The sequence below is a fragment of the Callospermophilus lateralis genome, chromosome 2, assembly GCF_048772815.1.
Source record: "Callospermophilus lateralis isolate mCalLat2 chromosome 2, mCalLat2.hap1, whole genome shotgun sequence".
Taxonomy (NCBI): domain Eukaryota; kingdom Metazoa; phylum Chordata; class Mammalia; order Rodentia; family Sciuridae; genus Callospermophilus; species Callospermophilus lateralis.
Genome location: NC_135306.1, coordinates 116,052,911 through 116,073,624, shown reverse-complemented (window position 1 = coordinate 116,073,624; position 20,714 = coordinate 116,052,911). Strand labels below are relative to the sequence as shown.

At 42.3% G+C, this 20,714-nt stretch overlaps 2 protein-coding genes across 10 annotated transcripts in view; one reads left to right on the top strand and one right to left on the bottom strand.

Moving 5' to 3' along the window:
- Positions 1-19,771, top strand: part of Sik2 (salt inducible kinase 2) — a 127,926-nt gene extending 108,155 nt beyond the window's left edge. Inside the window, exons 9-16 of one of the 3 annotated variants that reach the window (XM_076846426.1) lie at positions 1,317-1,481; positions 8,795-9,023; positions 9,948-10,232; positions 10,370-10,533; positions 11,461-11,571; positions 12,149-12,240; positions 12,966-13,580; positions 17,553-19,771. In XM_076846426.1, the coding sequence (XP_076702541.1) occupies positions 1,317-1,481; positions 8,795-9,023; positions 9,948-10,232; positions 10,370-10,533; positions 11,461-11,571; positions 12,149-12,240; positions 12,966-13,580; positions 17,553-17,565 (1,674 nt within the window). In that variant the 3' untranslated portion in view covers positions 17,566-19,771. Of the gene's footprint in view, positions 1-1,316; positions 1,482-8,794; positions 9,024-9,947; positions 10,233-10,369; positions 10,534-11,460; positions 11,572-12,148; positions 12,241-12,965 lie in introns of all 3 variants that reach the window. The other 2 variants (XM_076846427.1, XM_076846425.1) reach the window with 2 other exon arrangements.
- The window catches only part of Ppp2r1b (protein phosphatase 2 scaffold subunit Abeta), a 33,773-nt gene continuing 29,542 nt past the window's right edge, over positions 16,484-20,714 (bottom strand). For 3 of the 7 annotated variants that reach the window (XM_076846428.1, XM_076846436.1, XM_076846431.1), the window contains exon 16: positions 16,484-17,704. In XM_076846428.1, coding sequence (XP_076702543.1) covers positions 17,549-17,704 — 156 coding nt within the window. In that variant the 3' untranslated portion in view covers positions 16,484-17,548. Of the gene's footprint in view, positions 17,725-20,714 lie in introns of all 7 variants that reach the window. The other 4 variants (XM_076846429.1, XM_076846432.1, XM_076846430.1 and 1 more) reach the window with 3 other exon arrangements.

Here is a 20,714-nt window from a genome sequence, read left to right as displayed (position 1 = left end):
TGAAGAAAATAAGATTCAAAGAAATTAGGTAACCTGATTAAGTTCACACAATGAGCCAATGATGGAGCCAAAAATCAAGCCCACTTCCTGAGAGAGAACTAGAAGCTAATACCATTTTGTGCCTTTTGTTTATTTGAATCTAAAACTCACCATCCTATATCCCTTGACGTGACTATAGCAAGAAGAATATAGGCCAGTCCTCTGCCTGTCATAGTCTGGCGTGATGACTGTTCCCTCAGATGTTTTGCATCTTATGTTCAAAACATATCTAATAAATTATTCTGCTAGTTTTGAAGGGATCAAGATAAAAGGATCATCCAGCAGCTTCATCTTTAAAATCAACCCTTGCCAGTTGTCATAGGAAGATTCTCTTTTAAGAATTGTTTGTGATGCTTCTTAAAGTAGTTCACAAAGAAGACAGAAGAATGGATGGCTTTAAAGCCATCCAGAGTTTCCTATAGTAGGTTGACTTCAAGGTCATAACTTGCACTGCAATGAGCATATCTCCTTCTACTGGGCCAGCAGGCTGTGTGCGTCCTTGAAGGAAGGATGACAATCCTGTCATATCCAAGGAACTGCTGCTTTTCTTTTCTTGCTTGTCCCACACACCCACATCAAGAAATAAGTATCATCCCACCCCACCAAGAGACAGAGACAGAACTCACTTCAGTGCCCGTTGCATTATAGTTGGTTGTAGGGTGTATGTAGCTATCCCTGGTTCAGAGTACAGAATCCTACCAACAGGGACTTTCCTATTCCCCCTTATACTTCTCCAGGTAATATATTTAAGGAAGAAGGCAATATATGTTTTCTGAGTTGAAACAGAGGATATTCTTTTTGGTGGGGAGGGGATGGTACTGGGGATTGAACTTAGGGGCACTGGACCACTGAGCCACATCCCCACATCCCTAGCACTATTTTGCATTTTATTTAGAGACAGGGTCTCACTGAGTTGCTTAGTGCCTCACCATTGCTGAGGCTGGCTTTGAACTCATGATCCCGAGGATATTCTTTGACTCCTCAGAGACAAGCTTTCTTGTCATCTGTGTGAAACTTAGGCTTCTCAATATGGAACAGAAATAAAATTCTGTACAAACCTTTTCAGAATATCTGATTGATTCAAGTTAATACCCTATATATGAATGTATATTTTCTACACATATTTCATCAGATCTTTTCCAGAGGAGGGGAGTTCTAATAAATAACTTGTTTATACTTTAATTGTCCCAGGAATAATTATTTTATTCTAAGAACTCGATGTATTTACAGAGAAAGTATTAATGTTCCCCTGCTTTCTGTTCTTGCCATATTTGCAGGCACAAACTGTGGGACTCCCAGTGACCATGCATTCCCCAAACGTGAGGCTGATGCGATCTGCCCTCCTCCCACAGACATCCAACGTGGAGGCCTTTTCATTTCCAGCTTCCGGCTGTCAGGCGGAAGCTGCATTTATGGAAGAAGAGTGTGTTGACACTCCAAAGGTACAGATGGATGTGTTTGAGAGACTCAGAGCTTGCCATATGGCTGTAGACTTGTTTGATCCTGCGATATTGTGCTGTGGCTTAGCTGAACTCTCATTTTGTCAAGTCAGTCAGGAATGTTGTTTTTGTGGAGAAAACCTAAGAAATGTCCAAAGCTAAATTCTCATCAGTGTTTTATCATTACAGCTGTTTTGTAACATAACTCATCAGACCTCTCCTCCCCCAGAAGCCCCTTTTTTTCCTCCTTCTTTCTTCAAGTTTCTAAATTCCTCACAAGTGTTTAGCTTTATTTGTTTTTTAACAAATTGTAATTCTGAAAACAAAAAGTTAACGTGCTATGCTGAACTGGGCTCTGTTTTTGTCAGTATTGCTTCTCTTCTGCAGAGAATACTATAGATACAAAATGATGGGCTTTCTGGTCAGCTAAACCTCTGTTTTTGGTCTAGTTTGGACATGCTTGAAGGAGTCAAGTTTACATTTGGCAAACTGTAAAGTTGGCTTTTAGGATATGGAAGATGACAGCTTCTCTCAAGCAATAGATGTTTATTTAACTTCTAATATGAGTTGTATACACTCAGCATCAAGAGATATACAAAGGATCATATTAATGAGTAGCAGAGTGTCACAAAAGAATGTAGACCTTAGAGTATATTCAGACTGTGCTCTTTACCAGGTTGTGTGAACTCTTTGAACCTCAGTTTTCTCTTGTGTAAAATGAGAATACCGAATTCATGAGACTATCATGAGGATTGAGATAGTGTTTGTAAGAAGTGGGGAAGATTTTATATACTCGGTAAATGTTGGTTTTCTGTCTTTTTGGCCTCTTCAGGTAAGTAAAAAAAAAAAAAATTGAGTCAGACATGAACTCTGCCTCATGTTTGCTAGACTATGGTCTAACAGAAGAAATCTTATACACAACAAAAGACAATGTGCCAGCCAGGCATGGTGGCACACGCCTGTAATCCTAGCAACTTGGGAGACTGAGACAAGAGCATCGCAAGTTCAAGGCCAGATTCCACAATTTAACAAGACCCTGTCTCAAAAATAAAAAGCAAAAATAAGGATGGGGATGTAGCTCAATGGTAGATGTCCCTGAGTTCAATCTCTGAAACCAAAAAAAAAAAAAGCAATGTTCCAAGTGTTGAATAAATTGATAAAAGATAGAATATAATTGGCCCTGTAAGGAGATATAAATCAAAGTGAAACTAGAAGGTGGCAAGGAGAGTTGCTTTTAGTGTTTGATCAGGAGAGTCTTTGGGTTAAGTGTCAAAGCAGGTAATTGAGAAGTGGATAGAATCAAAGTGGGTGGAAAATAGGGTGGGATGTCTTCAATGGAGACAAAAGCCTGAACAAAAACAAACAAACTTAAGGAATTTCAAGGTTCATCTAAATCAGAGCATTGTTCAGTTTATCTGAGGGAAAAAGTATATGGAGAGAAGTTGTGTGAAATAAAAATGGATAGGTTAGCTTTGAATGGCAAGCCAGGCAATTAATACTTGCTCTGTTGGTGGGTGCTTTCAACATGGGTGTGGGGTTCAGTATCAAATGAAACAACTGAAGAGTTAAGGTAACAAGAGACAATTGAAGATTTTGAGCAAGGAAGAACTATATGTATTCTGCACTTCAGAAAATTAGGCTGGCTGGCTTCCTAGCATGCAGTAGACAGGGGAGACTGGTGATGGAGAATGGGAGGTTAGAGCACATGTCTCCAAAGGAGATGATATGGGTCTGAACTGGGAGAGGGGTTATGGGACAGAAGAGGAGGGATGGTTGCATTGAGACTGCAGATAAGATTGATAGGATGTCAGGGTTAAGAGAAAAGCCCAAACCCTTAACAAGATTTTGATTATTGGGAGTATAAGTGCCTTCTCAGAAATCAGGAACTCTGAAGATCCAGTCGATTGGTTCAGAAGTTAAATAATCATTTTAGCTAGAGCACAGCCGAGCAGACAGCTCAAGCCCAGGCTTCCCCAGCAGGTGTTAAGTCCAGTTGATGAACAGGACCTGTTCATGTCCCAGCCCCTTAGGATTCCACTTCCTTTGAACAGTCTGTTTTCTCTGCCTGCGGTTGTATGTTAAATAACCTTATAAATTACTGGTACATTCTTGCTCAGAGATGCAGACATAAATTAGAGTAATGTAATTCATTTACTTTAAAGATATAATTCTCTCAAAAAAATTAAAATGCAGACTGCTAAAGTCTTGTCTGTGAGGGCACCAGGCCCAAAACACAGATTGGGCACTGTCTGCTATATTATATAGGGCAAGCTATTTTTAAAGCTTGTGATTGTTACCGTAACTAGGAAACAGACAGGAAATGAATGATTTTGTGAAAGATATAGACAGTAGCTAGATGGTGTATTTGCATTTGCAGGAAGAGCAGTGCCACGCTGGAACTGGCCACCCACACTGGCATTGCCACTGTGACACTCAGCCAGGCCATAAACATCCGCTGTCTTACTGCAGATTATTCCTTCTCCTGGTTTGCAGTAAAATGTTTGTTCTTCTTCCCTCCCTATTGCCTTTTTCTTGAGGGCCCATAAATAAATGCACATACACAGTACTCCCAGATAGAAATACAATTCCTTTTATTCATTTTCCTTCATTTATACTTACTGTAATGCCCATTTTGTTTTCTGGAAGATGCTTCACAGCTACACATATTGCTCATTTCATTTCTGCTGTCAATCAGGGATAAGTGTTGTGCTTTTCCAAGAGAGCACACCTCTCCTTCCCTCCTGGATATCTTCAGTGCTTAAAACTGTCAGTGAAATCCCTTAAGGAGTCTGAATGGACACTTTGGTTTGGGGTTCCTGCAAAAACCAGCACCTTTCTGAGTTATCCATTCTGGGTAAAAAAAAAAAAAAAAAAAAAAAAACAGTAACTGAGACCCACAGGTGACACAGGGACCATGTGGAATGGCAGGTGCATAAACCCTACAGAGCACATCATCCTCACTTGAGTGTTTCTTTGTAAATAATGGATTTTTTTTCTACACATTCACAAACAGGCCAGTCATTTTTAGCTTTTTATTAGACTACAGTAAAAGGAATTTCTTAGTTAGCATCTTTGTAGCTGGATGGCAGAAGAATTATAAGAGTAAACCATGAAAATGCAACTATAATAGAGGTATTTCATGTCCGTTTACATTTGATAATTTTTTGAAGCTGAGCATCAAGGCACATGCCTGAATTCCCATTGACTTGGGGAGGCTGAGGCAGGAAGATCACAAGTTTAAGGCCAACCTTAGCAGCTTAGACCTTGCCTCAAAATTTAAAAAAAAAGGATTGGAGACATAGCTCTGTGGTAAACACCCTGGGTTCATTCCCCAGTACCAAAAAAAAAAAAAAAAAGTAATAATTATGATTTTTTTATTATATAAGTAGTATACATAAGAGAAGCTCTGAGGGGCTGGGGTTGTGGCTCAAGTGGTAAAGTACTCACCCAGCACATGTGAGGCACTGGGTTCGATCCTCAGCACTACATAAAAATAAAGATTTGTATCCACTTAAAACTAAAAAATAAATATATAAAAAAAAGAGAAGCTCTGAAAAGGAAATATTTATCAAACTCTCAGTAGATGCTAACTCTAAGGCTTTGGAGAAGAAATTCCAATTTTACTTCTGAAATTAAATTTTAATAACAAATATTAATTTAAAATCAAAAATAAAACCAGTCAGAATAATGCCTAAAATTCAGAAGGAGATAAAGGAAAAATCAATTTATCCATAATATCACCATCCAAAAATAAGCATATTGCCAGATGTGGTGGCTCACACCAGTAATTCCAGCAACCCAGGAGGCTGAGGCAGAAGGATCACAATTTCAAGGCCAGCCTCAGCAATTTGGCAAGACCCTGGGCATCTTAGTGAGACTGTATCTCAAAACAAAAAAAAAAAAATAAAAGGATTGGGGATATGGCTCAATGGTAAAGCATCCTGGGTTCAATCCCCAGTACCTAACTAAATAAATAAATTAATTGGAAAAAATAAGCATATTTTAATGTGCTTTCTGTAGGTGGGTAATGGTAGTATGGGTCAGTAGGTAGAAGGACTTTTAAAACAAAGTTATATTCTATTATATATAATATTGTATCTTTCTTTACATTACAGTATAGCATGAACATTTATTCCACATCATGAAATGTTCTTTTAAAGCATGAGTTTTAACAACTGCCTAATACATTGTATTAGGCATCACCTTATTTAATGGCTCTCCTTTGCTTTTTTTCATCCTTATTTATGCTTAAGGTAAATGTTCATATCTAATTCCAATAGTTATTCCTTTAGGATAGATTTTTAGAAATGATGTTACTCAGTTTCTTGTTTTTGTTTTTGTTTTTGCTTTTTCACCTTGTTAGTTAATTTGCCTCAAAATAGCAAAAACACTTGTTTTAAAAATGTTAAATAAGTGCAAAAATTGAGTTAGAAGTTAAGCAATTCTAACCAGTGAGTGGTGGAGCTGAGATTTGAGCCTATAGCACTTCCTCAATATGTAGCAGACTTACCAGGCACTTAGGATAAAATTATTTAAGACACATTCCCAGCCTCCAAACTCACCAAACTGCTTTGGTGTACTAAATCAGTCTGCTCACCTGCCATAATGAAATACCACAGTGGCTTAAACAACAGGAATTTCCTCACAGTTCTGGAGCCTGAGAAGTCTAAGATCTAAGTTCCAGCTAATTCAGTCTCTTATAAGCTTCCTTCTCCTGGTTTGCAGATGGTCACCTCATTGTCTTAAGACCTCTCATGTGCCCCAGGGGGAGTTAGGAGTAAGCCTGCCAGCTGTCCCTTCTTATAAAGACACTAATCCTTTGGGGGTCAGGGCCCTACTCCCTTAGAAACACTGTCTCCAAATACAGCCATGTGGGGGTTAGGGTCAACATAGGAATTTTGGAAGGATAGAGCGTTCAGTCCATAGCAGTCTTCCTGTCTCTTATGCTAGATTCTTGTACTTGATGTAGACTCTTGGGCTTTCTCAATTAGTGTTGGGGTCTCTGAGGACTTGATCCCCGCATGTTTATCACCTATTACATAAAAGGTCTCTTGGAAGTGAAGTGACTTAAGCTTAAAGGAAAAACAAAATATATTAGAAAATTACATTTCACCCACATTGTATTTTAAGTTTCTCTAATTCACATCAGCCTAGATTGTTTCCTGTTCCTAAAGCAAAAGGTCTTATTTCCAGCAGCTTAGTTCACCTAGGCAGATCAACCCAGTATTTCAGTCATAAAACCCTGGAACTGGAAGTACTCACACCTGTTAACTGAACTGAGCCACCCCACAGGACATCAGTGTATTGCCAGGTATGGTGGTGTACACCTGTAATCCCAGCAGCTCAGGAGACTGAGGCAAGGAGGATCACAAGTTTGAGGCCATCCTCAACAACTTAGCAAGTCCCTGAGCAACTGAGACCCTGCCTCAAAATAAAAAATAAAAGGACCGGGGGTGTAGCTTGGTGATAAAATACTTCTGGGTTCAATCCCTTAAAAAAAAAAAAAGTTAGTTTATTGTTTTCCAGCTGCCCCAGGATGAAAAGTCAGGTCTGTGAAAAAAATCAGATCCTTGTTTTCTAGTGGTATGAGGATGAAATTTGTTTCAGTAAACATTTCTTAATCAAAAACATAATTCATCTAGTTTGGATGGGATAAATTTATAGGGTAACAATTTAAGTAAAATTATAAATTCAGGGAGACTGCAGGGTTTTTTGAGTAATTCAAGAAAAGGTGACTTTCTTCCATTAAGGAAAAATAAAGAATATAGATGACTTATCCTGCAGGAGCCACCTGACAGAGGCTGTATGAAGACGCTCAGTATATAATTACTTAATAACATCCTTTTCTCCATTGCTTTATTCATTTCTAGATCATCCTCTATTAGTCTTAGAAAATTGTATTAGTAGATAGTTAAGGAGCCTGGAAGAAAACTGTTAAATGTCATCAAAAAGGAAAACCAACCTGAGGAAGGGCCAAGAAAAGAATGAGAGTTGCTAGCCAGATTGCAGATTTTTTTTTTTTTCCTGGTGCCATGGGAAGTGATCACTTATCACTTTACAACACTGTAATGCCTTAGTCACCTTACCCAGGCAATGGCTCTGGACCCAGAACAATTTTTATGGAATAAGCATCACCTCCCCCAAGCAAACAAAGATCTGAGTCACCTAACTCCCCCTCTCCAAATAGAAGGCCATGGAATATCTTCACACAGTTGCCATGAGAGGGAATTTCCTGTGTCTGGCACAGGGATGTCCACATCACCTCTCACATACATGAGCTGCTCCTGCTTCCAAAGGAAACAACAGTTCTAGCCAGTATGTTGTAGGTGAAAGTCGTACTTAGAACTGAGCATCTGTGCTGGCTGTTCCTGAGCAGCTATTCATAGGAGAAAATGGATTGATTTCCACAGGGGAATAGTTAAGGTAATGAGGTAAATAATTGCCTCCTCTTTGGGGCTTTTACCCGCCAGAAGAGCTCAAAACCACAACTCCCCTTTGTGTGCCTTTCTGCCTGCCTAATGGTGGTTTGCTTGGCAACTGCCAGGAAGGCAGTGTACTCGCTCAGGAGCTGTGTTGAGCCCATCCCTGTGGGTAGGAGCCATAGATAGTGTGTCACTGCCAGAGAAGAGAGAATTCTGTGCACTGGGGCTTATTAGCCTCTGCAGGAATTTGGGGCCTGTGAGTCATTTGTTATTCTATAATGGAAGGCTTTGGCTGTTTGCCATTTAATTTTTTTTTTCAATCCTTTTTGTGGTATCACTCTGTCTTTAACAAAGAATTCTTACTTTCCATTCTTGAGGCACATAGAACCAACTACAAACTGAATCAAATGGGCAGGTACTTAAATTATGAACATAGAAGTATATCTAGAGCCTTCCAGTATGTCTCGTGGTTGAAAATTAGAAGAATGTTGATACTGCACTTCAGTTTATAAGCCATGTACTTAAAAAACAAAATCTCATCTTCCCCCTCTTCATTTCTCTTATTAAAAAAAAATAAATAAGGTAGGCCTCAAGCTAATATACCCCCTATTCATCTGGAAACCACTAACAATATTGTTTATTGTAATAATGATGATTCAGAGGAACCTGGGTGGCAATGCCACTTTAGGTCATAAGGGTCTCTTGTCTCCAAGCACTGCAGTTGACTTGCCTTAACTTCTGTATGTTGTCATTAGAAAAAATGTGAATACTTTTTTAATATTTTACTTAATTTCTAGTTTGCCGTAAGTCGTGGCATTTTTTTGCTTTGTGGATTTTTCTGATGTCTCGGCAGAGCAGCAGCTGACAGTTTCCTCTCACACCTTTGACATTTAGGTAAATGGCTGTCTGCTTGACCCTGTGCCTCCTGTCCTGGTGAGGAAAGGATGCCAGTCACTGCCCAGCAACATGATGGAGACCTCCATTGACGAAGGGTTGGAGACAGAAGGAGAGGCTGAGGAGGACCCCAGTCATGCCTTTGAAGCTTTTCAGTCCACGCGCAGTGGGCAGAGACGGCACACTCTGTCAGAAGTGACCAACCAACTGGTCGTGATGCCTGGGACAGGTATGTTATCAGAGAAGCATCAGGTCAAGTCTTCATGGCACCAGCTCATACTCAAGTCACCACAAAGTAATGAGACCAACCAGTCCCTGGAATATAATCTGTGCTTACTCCTTTGTGGAGCAGTTGCAGTAGGTTGTAGGATTAGGCCTGCTCAGTAGCTGACTAAGATTAAAATGTTTGTGAGTTGATTGCCCTTACTCCTAGGGGTGCTTCATCGGAGACAGGCTCTTTGGGAGCAACCACTCTTTGGAAGTGACAACCCCTCCCTTGACAGTGTAGATTCTGAGTATGATATGGGATCTGCTCAGAGAGACCTAAACTTTCTTAGGACAACCCTTCCCTTAAGGACATCATGTTAGCCCATCAACCCTCACCCTGCATGACATCTCCTTTCATAAGGTGCAGCTTCTGGAGTGTTTTCCTCCACTAAATTTGAAGATGGTTAAATTGACCTATGAAAGGGTTCTGAAAATATGGGGTTTTCTTGTTTTGTTTTATTTTTCTTGTTTTGGGGGGGTTGTAGGTTGGTTGGTTGGTTGGTTTTTTTGTTTGTTTGTTTGTTTGTTTGTTGCAGTGCTAGAGATTGAACCCCAGAGCCTTACACATGCTAGACAATCACTCTACTACCAAGCTGTATCTCCCCACCCCTGAAAAGGTGTTGCTTGTTTTGGGTTTTCATTTTTTGGTTTGAGACAGGGTCTCACTGTGTTGATCAGGCTGTTCTGAAATTCCTGGGCTCAAGCAATCCTTCTGCCTCAGTCTCCCAAGAAACTGGGACTGCAGGCTTCTGCCACTTGAAAAGATGTTTTGATTGGATAGTGAGAACATTGCTGATGTCAAGACCAAAGCTTATTATTATTATGCTTTGTATTCTAAGTTCAAAATGCTATTGCTGTTCTATTTGTTCTGTTTTTTCTCTTAAAGGTAAAATTTTCTCCATGAGTGACAACCCCTCCCTTGATAGTGTGGACTCTGAGTATGATATGGGGTCTGCTCAGAGAGACCTGAACTTTCTGGAAGACAACCCTTCCCTTAAGGACATCATGTTAGCCAATCAACCGTCACCCCGAATGACATCGCCTTTCATAAGCCTGAGGCCTACCAACCCAGCCATGCAGGCTCTGAGTTCCCAGAAACGAGAGGCCCACAACAGATCGCCAGTGAGCTTCAGAGAGGGCCGCAGGGCATCTGATACCTCCCTCACCCAAGGTGAATGCTTCTTCTAGCTTTTCAAACTCTTACATTGTAGCAGTTGAGGGACATTTGTTGCTGTGTTAGTTGAACCTGTGATCACTGAAAGACCTTGTATTTTACTTAAACTTTTTGGTCTTTGTGCTTTCTTTCAGGAATTGTAGCATTTAGACAACATCTTCAGAATCTGGCTAGAACCAAAGGAATTCTGGAGTTGAACAAAGTGCAGTTGCTTTATGAACAGATGGGACCAGAGGCAGACCCTAATTTGACATCAGCTGCCCCTCAGCTCCAAGACCTGGACAGCAGTTGCCCTCAGGTGGGTAATCTAGTCCCTTCCCACCATGACTCTGAGTGAAGATCATGGGTTTTAGTTAGAGAACTTCCAGTTCTAGACAAGGACATTCTTTTGGAAAGTGTACAGCCCGAAAGCTTTCCTTGTTGCTGCTGTTGATGGCTTAGACCAAGCCACACCACTGCCAGGTGTCAGCCCCAGATGGAGGCCTAGACATGCTCTAGCTAGGTTTGGTTCACAGGACAGATTGTATGTGGGTGACTCTTACAGCCCTTGAACTCCCTCACCGCCATGCATACACAAAAATGAAGAGTAATAAACATTACCCAAATATGAAGCTTTTTGCCACTATTTTTGAGGTGAAATCACTTTATTAAGGCCAGGCACAGTGGTGCACGCCTGTAATCCCAGCAGCTCAGGAGACTGAGGCAGGAGGATCGGAAGTTCAAAGTCAGCCTCAGCAACTTAGTGAGGCCCTACGCAACTCAGAGATTCCCTGTCTTTAAATAAAACACATAAAAGGGCTGATAATGTGGCTCAGTAGTTGAGTGCCCCTGAGTTCAATCCCCAGTACCAAAATTAAAAAAAAAAAATCAACAGAAAATCACTTTATTAAATATAACAAGTGGACCATTCATACTAAAAATACAATAAATACTGTTTTTTTATACTGTATGCTTTATTTTGAGCCTCTTTTTAGTACACTAAGAATCCTGATGACACCAGGAGCTTTTGCTGTGATCCTGATTAGGTAGTTGTTGACAACAGTTAATACATGTATAAGTTCTCTGCAAAGTAATTAATTTCATCCTACTAATTAGGGAAAAGATTGGAGTGTTATGTCAGAGAGTTGAGATTCCTCTTGGTCATTTGAAAAGGTACTTAAACTAAAAATTAAAACTTTTTCCCACATGGAAAATTGAAAATTGTTTTCACTCCCTTGCTCCTTAGGAGGAAGTTTCCCAGCAGCAGGAAAGTGTCTCCACTCTGCCTACCAGTGTGCATCCTCAACTTTCCCAGCGGCAGAGTCTAGAAACCCAGTACCTACAGCATAGACTCCAGGTAGGATCCTTCTCCTCGTTCACCCAGCTCACTTTGTCCATTCAAAATCTGCCTTTCTGCACAGCCTTATGCTGTGTCAGTAGTAGGAAAGGACTGGTCCTCAGGCCTTTCAAAGGATATGACAAGGAGTGGTAGGAAAGGGAGACCTGACTTCTTCATTTCTAATTCTGTACTTCTATACTGATAAAGAAAATGAAAATCTGGAAGTCTGCAAAATGTTAAATGTTAATAGGATATGAAGATCTAAGAAATAATGCATTAAGAATGAAACATTCATTTAGTAAGTGCTGGTCCTTTACTATCAAGATTTATGGCTACTTTTCTCATTGTTTTGAATCACCATGAACCTCATTATCCTAGAGGACTTTCAGAAGTGGAAAAAAATTAGACCAGAACTGAGTCACCCCAGCCTGTTCACCAGTGCCCTTCCAGGGTCTCAGTGAGCCCAGGCCAGTCCCTTCGTCCTGTGTGGAATCTGGAGGTTGCCCTTGGATTCACCCTTGAAACAAGCATGGTGAGATGACTGCCTCCTGGGTGACAGCACATGATCATGCTTGTATTGTTTTTGTGCTTCCAGAAGCCTAGCCTTCTGTCAAAGGCGCAGAATACCTGTCAGCTTTATTGTAAAGAACCACCACGGAGCCTTGAGCAGCAGCTGCAAGAACACAGGTAAGATGGGGTATTTGGCCAGTGAAGTCGCTGACTTTTGTGGAAGCCCTAAGAATGCTGTGTATTTTTCCTTCCCATTCATGTTTGCCTCTGCTAGAAACATAGGTTTTGCTGCATGTCCCATGGCCTTTTCAAGCACGATTGCTAATGAGGCTATTTCAGCATCTGTGAAGTATGGGCCTGTCTGGCAATACCAGCCCCAAAATGTGCTTTGTTTTCCTTTTCTTCTAATACTTCCATTTTGGAATATGAATACCCTCAGATTTTAGGACCAGTGGCCTGAAGCAGTTTGAGTGAGTTAGACTGCAGAAAAGCCTCCTCTCTTGCCATTGCTCATGCCACCCAGAGGCCTCACTAGTAGAAACAGCTTGACCAAGGCTTACCCTAATCCCTTAAACTATAGGCAACCCATAGAGGCCAAGGTGTGATCTCTCTTTCATTCAATCCAGATGAAAAAGCAGTCTCTCACTTCATAGAGAAACAGTGTCTTGCAGGATAAGCATTTGTGCTCACTTAACTCCAAGGAGACAGTGAAAATTAGGGGGCAAAAAGTGAAATTAGGTTTCAGAAGCCCAACACAGTGGACTCCTACTTGCAGTTTGTTTTCCTTACATGGGAAAGAAAGAAATGGGGACCTGAAGCTAATTCTTGGTATTGGATTTTCATTAAGATCACCATCACCTGAGAAGATCTAAAAACGCTCTCCTTTGGTATTACCAATTTAGGCTCCAACAGAAGCGACTCTTTCTCCAGAAGCAATCTCAGCTCCAGGCGTATTTTAATCAGATGCAGATAGCAGAGAGCTCCTACCCTCAGCCAAGTCAGCAGCTGCCCCTTCCCCACCAGGAGACTCCACCGCCAACCCAACAACCCCCACCCTTCAGCCTGACCCAGCCCCTGAGCCCTGTCCTGGAGCCTTCTTCTGAGCAAATACAATACAGCCCTTTCCTCAGCCAGTACCAGGAGATGCAGCTGCAGCCTCTGCCCTCCACGCCTGGCCCCCGGGCTCCTCCTCCATTGCCCACACAGCTGCAACAGCAGCAGCCACCGCCTCCACCGCCTCCTCCACCACCACAACAGCCTGGAGCTGCTCCAGCCCCCTTGCAGTTCTCCTATCAGACTTGTGAGCTGTCAAGTGCCACTTCCTCTGCGCCAGACTATCCCACTTCCTGTCAGTATCCCGTGGATGGAGACCAACAGAGTGGCCTCACAGGTCCGGACTGTCCCAGGAGCTCAGGACTGCAAGAGGCGCCCTCCAGCTATGACCCGCTAGCCCTCTCTGAGTTACCTGGACTCTTTGATTGTGAAATGCTAGATGCGGTGGATCCACAACACAATGGGTATGTCCTGGTGAATTAATCTCAGCACAGGAAGTGAGGTGGATCTAGTAAAGGCAGACTGTGTATTTTTATTTTTATTCCAGCCTTTTAAATTTAAAGCGTATTTTCTCGTCCTCTTCCTAATGGGGAAAAATCAAGTCGCCCAACTGGAGTCAGAGGACTTGGCTGGGATGGATGTGCTTCCTCCTGGCTCTGTCCCACCACAAAGTTTTCTGTGGCAAATGCTGGAACATAGTTGCAGGCTGAAGCTCATGTCCTTAGGTGAAGTGAAGCCAGCACTTGAGGGAGGCACCAACAAATGTTTTTTATAAGACAACAACATTCAGACCTGGGTTTTTATGCAAAATTATACCAGTTCATTATTGAGGGAAACCTTGGTGAAAGCAGAAACAATGTGTGCTGTTGTGTAGGAATGTGTGTGCACGCACGTGTGTATAGGGCAAAACAAAAATACAATATATTTTTCACTGAAGTCAAGCAACAGCATTGCTTCAAGGCAAATCAAAAATACATAATGGAATTTGATGCACAGGAGTAAAGTTGTACTTTGTCATTGAATCCTAAGTTCTCAGCCACTGATGAAGGTTGTTCCCAAGACTTGAAAAGCAGTGGAGCATGAACTGTTTCAGGGCCCACTAAGTAACAGCTGGTACTGACCCTGACACCTGCAGTCGTCTCCACCTGGGAGAAGGCGACACACCTCTTCAGAAGGTGCCACTAGGTTACCATGTGTCAGATTATACTCAGGGCTCCAAAGATGTCACCCATAGAACCAACAGGAGACCCACCACAGTGAAGGCTGGGGGCAAGAAACTGGAGAAAGAATCAGGAGCACCAGCCCTGGGCCAGGAGACAGGCTCTTTCTACACGGTCTCTTGAGGAGACTTCAGGCTGGGGCATTTGGTCTCCAGAGGACCTCTCGGGTCTTCTACAGTATAGTAACTCCTTTGACTTTACACTCTATGTTGCTAGTAGTTTATTGAGCTTTGTATATTTGGACAGTTTCATATAGGGCTTAGAAATTTTAAGGACACAAAAAAATGAACTTTTATGTCCCATGTGAAGTGGTAGTGCTGTGCCTTTTCCCCACCATGCTTTAATTCTTTCTTTTCTATAGAAATCAAGTTTTCCATTAATGTCAATGCTAAATCCAAAGTCACTTCAGTTTATTTTCCACCATGTGGGAATCTGCATTCTTAATTTCCTTAAAGTTTTGACTTGTAATGAAATGTTCAAAAGTATTACAGCAATACTCAAAGCAACACAGATGTGTTAACCATTTAAGCAGATCATCTGCCAAACATGTTATATTACTAGAAAAATTGAACCCTTACAATCATTCATCACAATAAGTGAAAAATAGATGCTACACTAGTTAACTGTATACCTAGAAGTAATGAGTAATCTGTCAGTTTAGACAGTGACCTCCAGGTGTACAAATTCAGTATTATTTACAAAAACCATACTTTCTGTCCTTTAGAGTGGCTTGTCTTATCAGCAGGTGAAAGCGTTAAGCACAAAGCGTCTTCCTTAAAGCACAAAGAGAGACGCCACACTGACGCTGCATCTAGAAACACCTTTAAGTTGCCTTTCCTCTTTGTAGTAAGTGTCCAGGCAGGGAAAGGAAGCATGCAAGTGGAGGAGATTGTTCTGGACCCAGCCCAGCCCCTGCCAGTGCTGGTGAATTTAGCAGTCCTTGAAAGTGGCCAGGGACTGCTAGGCATAGGGGCTCCCCATTGATGCCAGGCTGCTTCACAAAGGCACTCTGCTTGGATTGGGACTCTGGATATCAGCAGGAAAGTGGGAAGGGGGAGACTTATCATTTTTGTGATTTAATAACACAATGAAAATCCAGGAAGAGTGAATTATGCTCCTTTTATGGGTTGTTTATTCCTGCTTGTGCTTAATATGGATGATTTCTTGAGATAGAAAATATTATTTCTTTTAATCATTTCATGAAGATCTATTTTAAGTCTTTGCAAAATAAGTCAATTACTGGGGCTGGAATAGCTCAGTGGTATAGAGTGTTTACCCAGCATGCACAAGGTCCTGGGTTCAATCCCCAGCACCACAAAAATAAAAATATTAGACAATAATAATTTTAAAAAGCCAGTTATTAAACAGGGATTGATTTGTTTAGACTGAAGGAGGATGTTTTCCTCAAAATACTACAGAAGTGTTGTGATGTCATTGAAATTAAAATGCCTCCCAGCATCTTAATGAAACTGGGGGCCACTCATTTCAGGACTGCAAGAATGGCACAGTTACAGCTTGGCATAGACTCCTGTCCCCAAACAGGGCCGTGAGCTGCTTAGCCCAGGAGACCTAGGAGCTATGTCAGGACAGTTACGTGACAACATAAGGGACTGCGCCGGAGAGGCTGTTGGAAGGTTACAGGACCAAAAGATAAGTGGGGAAGCACCAGCAGTGGCCGGTCCTGTTAGGCACTTACAGGGTGATGATATGGACAAGTCACCTGTGAAGAGCACAACCCTCCTGCTGGAACCTCTGTTGAAAGCGTCTGTTTGCCTCTGTCACTGATTCCCAGCAGAAATCAATAAATTCCACAGCCCATGTATTTCCTGAAATGTAGTGGTAAGCAGAGACTGTTTCTGTTGACCTGTTAGGTGTTTGCTATCTGTCGCCTGTATGGCTCTGTTCCATAACTAGTGACCTGTGGAAGCTTCTGCGAGTTTTCCCTTCACAAATACTACAGTAACACTAAGAAGGCTTAGGACCACTCCTGAAGTACTGACTTGCTTGCCGGTCTGTCTCACATCAGCAGTGTGTACACTAATGTGTAATAATCATTATTAGCTTTATTAGCTTGTAAACCAGGCTTCTCTGAAGAGACTTTGGTAAGATGAACATGAGGTAAAAATTTCATTCGGCAAAAAGTGCAATACGTGTGGTACTTTTTTATTTTTTGTTTATGATCTCTTTTTAATCCAGGGGTATTAGTCTCTGCTTTGAGGAAAATGCACTAGTTCAGCAGTTTCCAGTTGGGCGAATGTGTCTCTAGTATTTACATGCAACTGACATGCTGGTCCCTGTAAGGCAAATAGAGCATGTTAATATAAGAGAAAGAAGAGGGGTAAAACACTTTAAATTCCTCAGGAGCTCCACTGACCAGCCCCAGCTCCACCACCACCACCTCTACTCTGGCCTACACTGCCCTCCTACTACCTTGGGATAAGGAAAGGGGACTGTTCTCTACACCACCCTCCAGAATCCACTGAAGGGGACGACAGAGAAACACCAGGAGGACTAGAGATGAAACTGAATTACGGTTCAAGTGACAGGAGCAAAACCCCTTCCTGTCAGACTTTTGTCTCCTAGGAAAGAAAAAATCCTTCCTCAGAAATCAAGAATTCCCAAGTGTTTAAATCGTGTCCTGGTGTTGGGGAGGCAGGACTGAAGTCAGCCCTTGCCTTTTGTGCTTTGTTCTGACTCGAGTAATGGGGGCTCTGCACTGTTACAGGGAGCCCCTATGGAGTAATGCCCTCCACCCTGCCCTGACCTCTTCCTCCTCCCCCCTTGTACTGGGTGTTGTTCTACCTAAGGCAGGGAACTCATGAAGACCTCTGCCGAGTTGTTAGAATTGGGAAGGAGGACATGTTCGCAGCTGGAGAGTGATTAGGTGATAAGCCAGAAGCTACGGCAAGGTGAAAAATAGCAGCTTCCAGTGGCAGTTGGCCAGTTGGTCAAGCTGTTCCCATGCCCACACACATGCCAGGTATGAGAGCATGAGAACAGCCTCTGATTAGGAGTGGACTGCTCAGCACCCAGGACACAGTAGGTGCTGCCTCCTTTGCGGGGTTCTCCAACCTCTGGGCAAGCCCCAGTTTCTGCAGTGTATTGGGATCAGCTTTTTCTGTTCTGGATTACACTTAAAAACCTATATAAGCTCCCTATATTGGTTTAAAGAAAATTCATACTCTAGGTAACATTTTCACGTTCCTCCCCCTTTAGAGACAATACATAGTGTCACTTGACAACATTGGTCCCAGTGAGCAGCTGCGGAATCCCTGTGCCGGGACTGACCTTTGCTGCATTTGTACCCCACACTGGGCTGCCTCTACTGCCTCCTCGGAAGCCACCCAAGCCGCTCGGTCTCTTTGTGCCTAGACATCAAAGGTAAAAACTGGAGAACAGGTAGTAAGTTGGAGTCATGTACAGGCAGGGATATTTGATCATTTTGTTGCTTCTGGAAATTTTTTTTACAGAACTTATTATCTTCAAAGTGAATTTGTGGAAGACAAAAGCAGTATCACCTATCTGCCTCTGTTTTTAAACTGGACAAAACATTTTAAAAAGTATATTATATATATACATATCCCCCTTATGCTTCTATAGTCTGTCCTCCCCGGCCTGTGACACAGGCAAATGACTTTGAGACTCCAGAGCTTTTTTTTCTGCCCTCAAAGGTGGCTGGGTGGACAAGGCAGTGGCCTTTCAGGGCCCCTTTGGCCCTAGAGTCTCTGGTCTTCAATACCCTCTCACATATTTGTTCTACTGGGTTTTTTCCAATTAAGTAAACCTGGCTGACTTCTAACAGATTCCCAGCCATCCTAGTTGCACCACCATCTTATGTTCACATATTATCTGGGTGGATTTCAACACATTTGGCAGATGGGACATATACTGTTGCATATATTGAGACAGGGAGCAGCACTGCTGCCCAGGGACAATCAGTGATAGTTTTGATGATCCCTACCCAAATATTCAGTTTGCCTGTCCAAAAGGAGCACTCACTTCTGTTTAACTTACCAAGCATTTTCAAGTCATCTCTTATAATCCTCACAACAATTCTATGAAATTGGTTGGGGAGGTACTGTCCCAGCTGAGGAAACCAAAGCTCTCTGAGTGTGTACGTGACTTATCTGAGGTCACAGAACTTTAGTTAAGTGGAGGAGCCAGTACGTGCACTTGCTTCTCGAAGGCTTCTCTTTCCCCTCCTCAGTAGTACCTGATTATTTTTATAAGCAAACAGCTATATAAACCCATTGTGGCCAAGCACCGGATGAACATAACATTGTCCCCACAGCTGCACTCTCCACTGGACAGCTGCCTGGCTTTGGGAGAGAGGTGCCCTTCAGCAGCTGTCCAGGTACCCTGCATTAAGTCCAGGCTGAGGTAGACAAAACCCACAAACTGACCATCCCCTCAGTGCCCATTAAACTACAGAAATTTAGGGTCACATCAAAGACCCTACCTTTTCCAAGTTACACACACACAGTGATTTCCCTGTGGAAGTATATGATGGAAGGACACACCCTTGATTGCCAAGGGGCCAAGTTGCAGGGCATCAGCCCACCACTGCTGCAGGTCACTCATTCAAGCCCAAGGAAGGGGGCTACTCAGAGAAAAATCAAAAACTCCACTGTTACCCGAAGAAGGGTGTAATGTTCTTTACAGTGAAATCCAGTCAATTTGTGCTTATTAGACACTTTTAGGATTAAAAAACAGTAACATGCTTTGAATGAATACTTTGACTTTTCAGAGCCAAAGAGGGTGGGTAACAGGGAGCTTTAAAAATAGAATTACAAAACATCATCCTGGAAAAATATGACCCCAGATGGAAAAATGTTACATTAGCAAATACAGATAGCTGGGACTTGCCGCTGGCTGGGTGATGCCTCTCATTCAAGATTTGCTCAGACAAGAGAATTCAAGTGGTACCTTCCCTCTACTGAGGGTGAAAGAAATCTGCCTTCACCAAAATCTCTGAAGGGGAAAGAAGCAGAGAGAAAACAGAGGTTGGCTTCTCTTTAGGGACTGCAATATAAGAAATAAAAGTAATAGAAGTATTTGCACTTTCTAGAAAGGGCAAGATTATTTGCTTATTTCTGAAGGGAGAAGGGTGGTCTTGATGGATGTGTGGTCTGTGAAAGAATTACTTTTGATAAAGTTAATTGTAGTTATTTTTTCCATGTGCTGTTTTTTAATTACTAAGAAAATTTGGTGAGTTCAATAGCTTTGGTATTTTGAGTGCAAATCATAATAGCTCAAATGTGAAAAATAATCAAAGTGTAACATGTCAATGTTAGAAAATTGCCTAAAATGCAGTTTAATAAATGATCTTTGTACCAAACGGTAATTTAAATGGGGTAATTTTCTGCAAGGAAAATGAACTGTTTTTATGTTTCCAACCCTCTTGAATTAAAATAAAAACAACTTGTTTTCTAAGAGCCTGGTTGATATGAATGTGAGACTAATGAGATTGGTCTCTACCTCATGGGGCCTTGGGTGGAATTTTAAAAGTGTGTGGAAGGTGGTTGTGTTCTCTAAGCTCTGGTGCTCATTTCAGGCTTCAGAAAAGGACAGTGGATAATATGTTCTCATTGACGTCAGCAGGGTAAATAATACCTTGCTCTGAATCGCCTGAGTACACGTTCGCCACTGTGGATCGCTGACGGAAGCGCTGCTAACCGCAGCCTGAACACGGACAGGGCCCCGCTGGGCCTAATTAATGCTCCTTGATTTAGAGTCTCAGGACAAAGCCCATCAACCCAGGTAGTCTGAGCCAGTGCCTTCTGCTGCAGTAGGAGGAGGGAGTCAGGCACATGGGAATGTTGTCCGCGGCTGTCCAGCTCCTCCAGAACAGGCAAGGCTGCAAAGCCAGTGGTGGGACAGAGGGGGGAGGTGCTCCAAGCTGCCAGGAAAGTCAGCAAGACACTGCTATTGAGTCACAATGTCACTTCTGCTCTGAAGTCTGCCAAAGGCCCACACTGCCAATTCACACACACTACGGACTCCTCAGTCCACTATCCTTTGAGACCCAACTGTGCCCTCAGGGTGCTAGAGAATCCATTTGTCAAGCTGTTCTCATGATTTCTGGACTTTGTATGGTGCCAGACCCTGAGTGAAAGGGCAGGATTAAACCCTGCTTTCTGGCAGCAAGTTCAACTGGAGATTTGGTTTCACTCACGCTGTCCCAAAAGCCCATGTTATATAGAACCAAGGGAGTTCTCAAACAAGAATTGTCACTGGCTGACTGCAGTATTGGACACAGAGGGTTGCAGCAGGCAGAGGCCGCACAGCACAGGGCTGAAGGAGCCAAGTCCCCTCCTTGGGTTGCAAGGCCTAGCACTGCTCTCAGGTGCTCATTTCCTGTCTTCAAAATGGCTCTTA